The following is a 10,230-nucleotide window of genomic DNA, read 5'->3' on the forward strand; positions in this document are numbered from 1 at the left end:
TCTGTGGACACGCCACTTCCCTTTCTGTTCTCGTTTCCAGCTGAGGAACTGAAGTTGCTAATCATGTCCTGGAAGTGGGGAGAGACGGCCCTGCCCAGATCCTGGGCCAGAGATCATTTGGGAGGTGGGGAGAGACGGCCCTGCCCAGATCCTGGGCCAGAGATCATTTGGGAGGTGGGCAGAGACGGCCCTGCTCAGATCCTGGGCCAGAGATCATTTGGGAGGAAGTAAGTCCCCAAGTAGGGGCTGGAGGTGCTCTAGGAGAGGTGATCCAGCCCCTGGGGCTCCCAGTCTCAAGGGATACCTGAACCCAGGCTTGCTGGGCATGTGCAGGAGCCTGGGGTGAACGCACTGTGTGGGCTGGGAGGGGCCTGGTGCAGCCCCCATGGTGGAGCCGGATTCCAGGGTGCTGACCAGGGATCTGCGACTCACACCCAGACTCAGGGGAGACAGGCTCAGTCATGGCCCAGAGGGAATGTCCCTCCATCACCAGGCACGGAGGCTGGAGTCAGAAATCAAAGAAAACATTCTCACGGCCGGGCGCGGTGGCTCAAGCCTGTCATCCCAGCACTTTGGGAGGCCGAGACGGGCGGATCACGAGGTCAGGAGATCGAGACCATCCTGGCTAACACGGTGAAACCCCGTCTCTACTAAAAATACAAAAAACTAGCCAGGTGAGGTGGCGGGCACCTGTAGTCCCAGCTCCTTGGGAGGCTGAGGCAGGAGAATGGCGTAAACCCGGGAGGCGGAGCTTGCAGTGAGCTGAGATCCGGCCACTGCACTCCAGCCCGGGCGACAGAGCAAGACTCCGTCACAAAAAAAAAAAAAAAAAAAAAAAAAGAAAACACTCTCAGATGCCTTAGTCTGTGGCTAAGAATTGTACTGTGGACTTGGATGGCAGCGTTGGTGGCAGTAGAATCGACAGACATTTCTCTCGGGCTCACAACAGGCTGGACAGGCCTCAAAGACTCAAAGAACTGGGTTCTCATATTTTACAGACGAGCAAGCAGAGGCGTAGGGATGTTCAGAGATGGCCTTGGCGGCACAGTGGGGTGGCTCGCAGGGCTCAGCCCAGGCTGTGGGCTCCAAAGCCCCCGCTCTGGCACCCCCTGGCACATGCTCCTGGATGGCAGCCAGGCCCGGCACTCAGGGGAAGCTCGAAACCTGTTGAGGGGTGAAGCCTGGGTTCCTTCCTTAGAGGGATCCTCTGGAGCGGGACTGCCCAGGACAGAGGCGGGTGAACTGCCTTGGATAGGGCCGGTGGGAAGCTTTCCGGTTGCTGAAGGCCTGGGTCCTGTGGGGAGACAGGGCCGCAGGCTGCTGGGTAGGGCTGTAAGGAGCCTCTCCACCCCCGCAGGGAGCATCCTGTAATATCCAGGGTCACCCACGGGGCCGGCTTTTCTGAAGCTCCGAGTGAGGGGTGCATCGTCCAGGTCTGGGTGGCATGGCCTTGAGCAACGGCCTGATGACCAGGGACACCTTGAGCAACGGCCTGATGACCAGGGACACCTTGAGCAATGGCCTGATGACCAGGGACACCTTGAGCAACGGCCTGATGACCAGGGACAGCCCCACAGCCTTCTAGAAGCCTGAGCCCCTGCTTTTCCTCACAGCATCGGTGCTGGGGTTGGGGGTACAGCTTTTGATCAATGCACACCCTTATGCCGATAGAATGAGTGGCTTTGCGGTATCACCGCATTTTCCTGCTGAAAACTCACAACAACGTAACAGACCCGGGACAAAAAGGCTGCTGGCTGCTTTGGACACAGTTCGTCAGGGGAGGGGGTCAAGTTTTGGGCAGTCTTCAATTTTAGGGTCAATTTAGCTTCCACAGAGGGGACATGGCGAGCTGAGGGAATGGCTGTGTTCTCTGTGGGTGCCCCTGCAGCACTGGGGAAGCTGGAGTGGGAGGGGAGGTGGGCTGCGGGAGGGCCTGGACCTGCCCCTCACCTGGCGTCTGGCCTTGCTTCCTTCCTTTCCGGGGTCTCCTCATTGCAGCTGAGCACGGAATGGGTAGCAGCAGCAGCGCTCGGGTGCCAGTGCATGAACCATTGGGGAGGTTTCCCAAAAATGCACATTCCTGGGCCTTCTCCCCAGAGACCCAGCCCACCTGACTGGGCATGTGGAGACCTCGCCTTTCCAGCTGCCTCCCAGGGGAGCCTCGTGCTCCGGACTGATGGTCACAGATTTGGCAGCACATGACTGGGCCACCCATCAAGGCCTCCTCCAGGTCCAGCTGGCCCCAGCCTCTGACCCCACCACCTTCCCCAAGTCACCCTCCTGCCTCATGGAGGCTGCAGCTGGGGTCGAGGCCCCCAGGTCTCAGGCTGCTATGTCCACCAGGCCCCGGCGGGAGGTCTCCCTGACGGCCCCCAGCTCAGCCTCGTCTCCCAGTGCTCGCTGGAGGACCAGCCGGAGGGGCAGCCTGCGGCCCTGGGCACTGCCCAGGCAGAAATAGACGACGGGCTTGGCTGCGCAGTACACCGCGGCCATGAGGAAGCTGAAGTGGTAGAAGTAGTGGGGGATGTGCCAGAGCAGGTTCCGGGACAGCCAGTAGATGCCGAAGGGCAGGCCGCAGAAGAGGAAGAGGAGGACGGCCAGGAGGATGAGCGTGGGGAAGCCCCGGGGTGGGGGCCGCTGGGGGCCTCGATCCACTTGCAGCAGCAGCATAAGGCTGGCCCCACACATGGTACAACACAGCACAGCCAGCAGCACCGCTGCTACCAGCCACAGTGTCCGGCACAGGTGGCGGCTGGGCTCCCCGAAGAACTGGGTGCAGGCACCGCTAAGCAGCAGGTGCAGCAGCAGGCAACAGGCCCAGGTGAGGGCACACACGCAGGTGGTCAGGTGGCGTGGGCGGCGGCACGAGTACCAGGCCGGGAAGAGGATGGCCAGGCACTGCTCCACGCTGACGGCCACCAGGAGACTCAGGCCCACGATGTAGCAGAAGAAGCGCAGCGTTGCCAGGCTGGTCTGCACGAAGCCCGGGAAGTCCAGCCGGCCTTGCAGCAAGTCGGGGATGATGGCCACCATGTGGCAGCCGAGGAAGATGAGGTCCGCGCAGGCCACGTCCAGGAGGTAGATGGCGAAGGGATTTCTGTAGACATTGGAGCTGAGCAGCCAGAGGACCGCCCCGTTCCCCAGCAGCCCACCGAGGCCAAGCCCCTCAGTGAGGGACAGGATGATGAGGCTGAAGGCCACATCCTCCCGGGTGCCGTCGGCAGCCCCTGCCTGCTGTCCAGCTTCTCTGGACTCCATCGTAGGGTGGGGGGCCAGAGGGTGCTGCTGCTGCTCGCTCTTTCTGCTGATGCCCCTGTAACCACAACAGTTGAGTGTGGAGCTCAGGAATCCATGCCCCCTCCGCCCCCCGACATCAGGGGAGATGAGATAGCTAAGGGTTGGGTGGGTGACCAGGGGAATGGTGAGACCTCCAGGAGGAGACTCCTCTCCCATTTCCACCCTCAGTCACCTGACCTAAGACACTCAGGAGGAAGGTCTCTCCCTTCCTCCCCTCCCCATGGTTACCTGGCCTCAAAGGCCTTCTGTGGGGCTGGTCCCTGCAGGCCAGGTGGGGCAGGGACCAGGAGATGTGGGAAGAGGGTCCGAGACCCATGGGGCTCCCTCCTGTTGCTAGTGGTGCCTTGATCCTCAGAACAGTCCTTTTTTTTTTTTTTTTGAGATGGAGTCTGGTTCTGTTGCCCAGGCTGGAGTGCAATGGCATGATCTCAGCTCACTGCAACCTCTGCCTCCCAGGTTCAAGTGATTCTCCTGTCTCAGCCTCCTGAGTAGCTGGAATTACAGGTGCCCGCCACCACGCCCAGCTAATCTATTATATTTTTAGTAGAGACGGGGTTTCACCATATTGGCCAGGCTGGTCTCGAACTCCTGACCTTGTGATCCGCCTGCCTCGGCCTCCCAAAGAACGGCCTTATTTTAGTCAAAGGTAGAGCAGGAGGCACTGCTCATGCCTAATCAGTGGTGTGACCACAGAGGGGCAGCTTACAGTGGCTGGGGGGCTTTTCGTCATCATCTCAAAGCAGCCCCCAACCCTTTCAGGGCTTTCCTTGACATCCACGAGGGGTTGCTTGCCAGTGGGCTCCCGGTCCCCAGCCCTCCAGCTTGGACACACCACGCAGTCACATCAGGGCCCCAGGAAACCTCCCTCTCCCCTGGCTGTGTCCCTGCTGTCCTACAGCAGGACTCCAGCCCTCTGCGGGATAGGGGCGCATGGGGAGGCTGCATCCTGCTCAGCATTGCCACCTTTTCCTTATGGGGAGAAGAGGGAGCGGTCTGATGATAGGGCTTGGAGGGGCTCTGAGCTTCCTTGGCCTCTCCAGCCTCCTTTTATCCCCTCCCAAGGCAGTTGGCTCATGGAGGCAGGTCCTGTGGGAGGGGTGCTGGGCCCTGGGAGGCAGCACAAATCCCAGGGGACCTAGACTGGAATCAGAGTCTTCATCACAGCTTTACCAGAGATACAGCAAGTAATAGACACTACGGGACTGCCTGGTGCTCAGAGCCAGAGACACACCTGCAGCTACCTGGCCCCATACTGCCCCTGTGGCTACCTGGCCCGTCGTGGGTGTGTGAGTGATTGGTGACCCCGGCTTCTCCTCTTGGGGTTGGGGGAGATGGGATGGGGCCTTGCCTCTCCCCAGAGACTGGCTGGGGTCAGGAGCTGACACCAGGTGACCCTCCCACCTTGGTGGTGGCTGGTCCTCCTGTGTCCTGGGAGGGCTGGGAGCTGGGGTGAGGAGGGTGGGGGTACAAGCAGAAACCCCCTTGGCCGGGCGCGGTGGCTCAAGCCTGTAATCCCAGCACTTTGGGAGGCCGAGACGGGCGGATCACGAGGTCAGGAGATCGAGACCATCCTGGCTAACACGGTGAAACCCCGTCTCTACTAAAAATACAAAAACTAGCCGGGTGAGGTGGCAGGCGCCTGTAGTCCCAGCTACTTGGGAGGCTGAGGCAGGAGAATGGCGTAAACCCGGGAGGCGGAGCTTGCGGTGAGCTGAGATCCGGCCACTGCACTCCAGTCCGGGCGACAAAGCGAGACTCCGCCTCAAAAAAAAAAAAAAAGAAACCCCCATAGCTGGTCTTAGTGGCTTCTTCCCACCTCAAGGTTGTGCTCAGAACCCTTGCTGTCTCCCTCCAGCGATAGGAGGACCTGAGGCCACGCAGGGGGGACGCTGTGGTGCTGGGATGCTGGGGAGAGGTGGCCCGGGGTGGGGCTATCTCTGAGTACAGAGGTGCCAGCCACCCCATGAGGTGCTGGTCATCTCCCTCTGCTTACACCCTCAGCTCTGTGGTCTTTTGTTTGACTGGGGTGAAATGACAGCCTGAGGTTGTCCCTACCTCAGGGGTGGGCACGGGGGTTGGGGGCTCAGTGGAGAGGAGGCTCTAGTCCCAGCACCTCAGGAAGCTGAGTCCTGCCCGTGGTCCAGTCTGGATCTCCTACGGGTGGGGTCAAGCCTGGTTGGAGATAAAGGGCTCTTCCTCCTGTCCCTGTGCTCCATCCTAGCACCCAAGGCCCCGGGAAGGCAGGCGATGAGTGGGAGGTGAGGTGGTGGTGGAGGGAGCCCCACCTGGGCCAGCATCATCAGGAGGACACCCTGAGTGGGGCTGATGGAGCGTCACTGCCATGGCAGGTGGGGAGAGGTGGGGAGGGGGACAGATGCTCTCCCACTCAGGATAGCTTAGGGGGTCCCCAAGCCTCAGGCCCAGAGGGAGGCAGAGATGAGTTTTGGGAGGTCTTAAGTCTGTCGACGGTGGACTTCCTCCCAGGCACACGTCCGTGGACGGAGTTGTCTCCAGGATCCGCCAGCAAGCTCTGGCCCCAAAGCAGCAGGTGGGCTTTCCCCAGCCTGTGGCCCCCCAAGGGCCGTGGTCCCTCTCCTGTCTCACCCCCTGCATGGCTGAGGAGAATGTGGGCCTTATGGGCGGGCCCCAGGGAGAGAGCATGGCAGGGAAGTGATGGACATAGAGGGAGTGGGGAGAGTGCAGGAAGGGGAGAGGCATGAAGAGAGGCGGGAACGGGGAAGGAAACAGGGAGGAGAATAGGGGGATGTGGGGTTAGAGCCACGGAGCTCAGCCAGACCCTGCTGCTGCCTCCTCTCTGCTGTGACCCTGGAGGAGGTCTCCCTGTGGGACCATGTGCCCCGCTGGGGGCTCGGGAGGGAGGCAGAGCTCTGTAGGAAGGGTCCCCACAGCTGGGTGACAGGACTGTGGGGAGTAGAGGAGTATGTTGCATTCTTGGTGAGCAGGGGGAGGAGGAGAGGGAGAAGAAGGAGGGGAGGAGGAAGGGGAGGAGAAGGAGGGGAGGAGGGGGCGAGGACGATGGAAGAGAATAGGAGGGAGGAGGAGGAGAGGGAGGAGAAGGAGGGGAGGAGATGGGGGAGGAGGCAGGGGAGGATGATGGAAGAGAACAGGAGGGAGGCACAGCATTCCCCATCCCTGGGTGGTCCAGGAGCGGCTCTGTGTCCTGCCGGGACAGTCAATACTGAGAAGCCATGAGGCTGTCCAGAATCAATGCCCAGGTGTGGCAGGGAGGAGAGGGCCTATCCCCCGCTGCCCCCATGACTCCCCTTGAGAGTCTGCACCTGCATGGAACGCTCTAGATCATGGAGGAAGCAGGGCAGACAGGAGACAGAGCCACTGGGTGGGGGGAGCCATCACCCAAGTGAGCGTCCTCTTCTGGAGTCAGCCCAGGGCTGGCTGCGGACCAGGTGGCGCGGCCCCTCAGAGGGCGGAGGCTGCAGCCTGGAGAGCTCCCTGTTGAGAGCATCCACTGTTGCCCACGCCCCGCCCCTGCCACCGTCTGGCCAGCAGAAGAGCCCAGAAATTGCCAGGCTGGGCCGGCCCCAGAACCCACCTTGATCCAGCCACCTGCGCTACTCACCGTTTGGGGCAGAGGCGCGACCGAGCCCTGCCTGCTCTGACCCTGGGCCTTGGATCTGTCCTGGCTGCAGCTGCGGGCTCCAGTCCCCAGAGCCTCTGGGCGGCTCCTGTTCAGTGTCCACCAGCTCCTCCGAGTCACATGGCGTCCGGCTGGAATGGGGCTGGTGAGGAAGGCGTCTCTCTGAGGACCCCTTCTCTTCCGCTCAGCTCTTGCCCAGGTGTGGACAGCAAGAGAAACCCCGACCCTCCCTGCAGCCTTCCAGGCAGGCCTGGCAGGCAGGGGAAACCACGAGATCTCTGGGTGGAGCCCAGCCAAGCTGTGACTTCACCGGCTTGCCTGGCTCAGAGACACCAAGCCCTGCAGGGCCCTTTAGGGACCACTTCTCTCCATCTGTGTCTCGGAGGGGCCGGCTGAGTGCCGGGCTACCAGCGGGACTTGTCCTTGCAGCAAAAATGTGTTTGTCTCTCCGCAGAGCACAGGCTGCCGGCCCCAGCTCTCCAGGCAGCTCCGGACCGCGGGGAGGAGCGGGGATGTGCCTGAGGCCTCCCTCCTGCCTCGTTCACAGGCACACAGTAGATGGCTGGTGTCAAGAAGCTGCCGCGCGGTCCCCGCCAGAGGAGAATCGAACACAAACAGCAGCGTCAGGCTCGGTGAGATCTTGTGAATTCAATGATTTCTGCTCGTCTCAGAAGGGAAAAAAGTCCCGTTTCAGACCGTGTCTGTCCTTCCAGGGCCCTGCCTTAGCGGAGATCACAATGGACGTGCCAAGAAAAAGAATGCAAGGTCATTTTTTGACCTGTTTCTCCCAGAGTCCAGGTCCTAGCACCTCTTCTCTTCTTTGTCTTTAGAAAAATCTCCAAGGTACAGAAGAGCGCAGGAAGAGCAGGGATTTGCTCTGAAGCGTTTCCCACTCTGTGCTCTGCCTGACGGCTCCTCTTGCGGAGCCACGTGAGAGCAAGTTTCCCACGCGCGGCTTATGACCTTTCACGACATCAGCAGGCATCCCCCAGGGCACCGGCATCCTCCATCCCCAAAACGCAGGGGCCATGTGAAGCTCGTTTGGCGTCTGTGCAATGCTGGTGTCTGACGTCCGTGCCAGGCAGGTGTCTGACAGGCAGTGGTGCCACTTGCTGAGTTGTGTCTCAACTTCAAATCCTCCTTTCCTAAACCAGAATCCAAGCTGCCAGGTGCCCGGGGCTCTGCAAACCATGCTTGGGCTCTGCCACCGCTCTGGGGGGCCCTGCCAGTGGGTGGTCACTCAAGGATGGCCCAGGGGTGTGGGGGAAGTGCTTCCAATCGCCCCACACGTTCCAAATATCCTTCTAACTGCCACACTCCTTCCAGTTGTCCTACAGTTCCAATAGTGGCACTCCTTCCAGTGTCCATCCCACCCTTTCATAAGTTCCATGCCTTATAATTGTCTTACATCTTAAAGTTGTCCCACCCTTCCGAATGCCTGAACCTTCCAATTGTCCCACTCCTTCCAATTTGCCCCGCCTTTAATTGTCCCAGTCTTCCAATTGTCCCACCCTTCCAATTGTCCCACCCTTTTAATTGTGCCACCCCTTCCAATGTCTCACCCTTCCAAAAGTCCAACTGTACCAATCGTCACAACCTTCCATTTGTCCCACTCCTTCCAGTTGCCTCACCCTTCCAACTGTCCCACTCCATCCAAATACCTCACCCTTCCAATTGTCCCACTCCTTCCGATTATCCCATTCTGCCAGCTGTCCCACTCTTCCATTTGTCACATTCCTTCCAATTGCCTCACACTTCCAATGGTCCCATTCCTTCCAACTGTTCCTCTTTTTTCTTTTTTTTTTGAGGTGGAGTCTCGCTCTGTCGCCCGGACTGGAGTGCAGTGGCCAGATCTCAGCTCACTGCAAGCTCCGCCTCCCGGGTTTACACCATTCTCCTGCCTCAGCCTCCTGAGTAGCTGGGACTACAGGCGCCCGCCACCTCGCCCAGCTAGTTTTTGTATTTTTTTTTTTTTTAGTAGAGACTGGGTTTCACTGTGTTAGCCAGGATGGTCTCGATCTCCTGACCTCGTGATCCGCCCATCTCGGCCTCCCAAAGTGCTGGGATTACAGGCTTGAGCCACCGCGCCCGGCCCAACTGTTCCATTCTTTCCAATTGTCCCACCCTTCCAATTTTCCCACTCCTTCTAATAGTCCCACACTTCCAATTGCCCCACTCTTCCATTTGTCCCACTCCTTCCAAATGCCACAACCTTCCTATTGTCCCTCTCCTAATTGTCCCACTCCTTCCAGTTGTCCCACCATTCCAATTGTCACACTCCTTTTGATTATCCCATCCTTCCAATTGTCTCACTCTTCCAGTTGATCCACATTTCCAATTGTCCCACCCTTTTTATTGTCCTATTCCTTCCAATTGCCCCATCCTTCCAACTGTTCCACTCTTTCCAATTGTCCCACCTTCCTAATCTCCCACTGCACCCAAATGCCCCACTCTTTCAGTTGTCATTTTTACTTCTGATTGTTTCATTCTTCCAATTGTCTCACTCCTCCAATTGTCTCAACCTTCCAGTATTCTCACTCTTTCAATTGTCCCACTTTTTCCAATTGTCCCACCCTTCCAATTGTCCTACCCTTCCAATTGTGCCAGGCCTTCAAATTGTGCTACTCCTTCCAAGTGCTCCACCCTTTTAATTGTCCCACTCCAAGTGTCCCACCCTTCCAATTGACCCACATTTCCAATTGTCCCACACTTTTACTTGTCCTGTTCCTTCCAATTACTCCACCCTTCCAATTTTTCCATTCCTTCCTATTGTCCCATCCTTCCAGTTCTCCCACTCCTTCCAATTGTCCCACCCTTTTAATTGTCCCACCCTTCCAATTGTCCCACCCTTTTAATTGTCCCACCCTTCCAATTGTCCCACCCTTTTAATTGTCTCACCTTTCCAATTGTCTCACTCTTTCAATTGTCCCAGCTTCCAAATTGTCTTGCTCTTCCACTTGGCTCACCTTTTCAATGGTCTCACCCTTCCAATTTCCCCACTCTTCTAATTGTTCCACTCATTCCACTTGTTCCACCTTCTAATTGCCTCCCTTCCAACGATCCCACCCTTTCAATTGTCTCTCTCCTTCCGATTACCCCACTCTTCCAATTGTCCCACGCTTCCGGTTGTCCCGTCTTTCAAATGTCCCACCCTTCCAATTGCCCCACCCTTTTAATTGTCCGTCTCTTTCAATTGTCCCGCCCTTCCAATTTTCCCACCCTTCCAAGTCTTCCACTCCTTCCAATGGTCCCACCCTCCAATTATCCCACCTTCCAATTGTATTAGCCTTCCAATTGTCCCACCCTTCCCATTTTCC

At 58.5% G+C, this 10,230-nt stretch overlaps 1 protein-coding gene across 1 annotated transcript; it reads right to left on the reverse strand.

Annotated features, from left to right (window-relative positions):
- Positions 1 to 853: 853 nt before the first annotated feature.
- On the reverse strand, positions 854 to 7,156 carry MRGPRE (MAS related GPR family member E). The gene is made up of 3 exons (XM_033204702.1): positions 6,896 to 7,156; positions 1,540 to 3,313; positions 854 to 1,449 (listed from the first exon to the last, which is right to left on the reverse strand). Exon 2 carries the CDS (start codon positions 3,256 to 3,258, stop codon positions 2,323 to 2,325), a length of 936 nt encoding a protein of 311 aa, XP_033060593.1. The 5' UTR covers positions 3,259 to 3,313; positions 6,896 to 7,156; the 3' UTR covers positions 854 to 1,449; positions 1,540 to 2,322.
- Between the last annotated feature and the right edge of the window lie 3,074 nt (positions 7,157 to 10,230).

The sequence above is a fragment of the Trachypithecus francoisi genome, unplaced genomic scaffold, assembly GCF_009764315.1.
Source record: "Trachypithecus francoisi isolate TF-2019V2 unplaced genomic scaffold, Tfra_2.0 Lachesis_group8, whole genome shotgun sequence".
Lineage (NCBI taxonomy): Eukaryota > Metazoa > Chordata > Mammalia > Primates > Cercopithecidae > Trachypithecus > Trachypithecus francoisi.

What these genes read in the sequence shown, in the direction of transcription:
- MRGPRE (XM_033204702.1), bottom strand. Translation starts at nt 3,258, where the DNA reads ATGGAGTCCAGAGAAGCTGGACAGCAGGCAGGGGCTGCCGACGGCACC.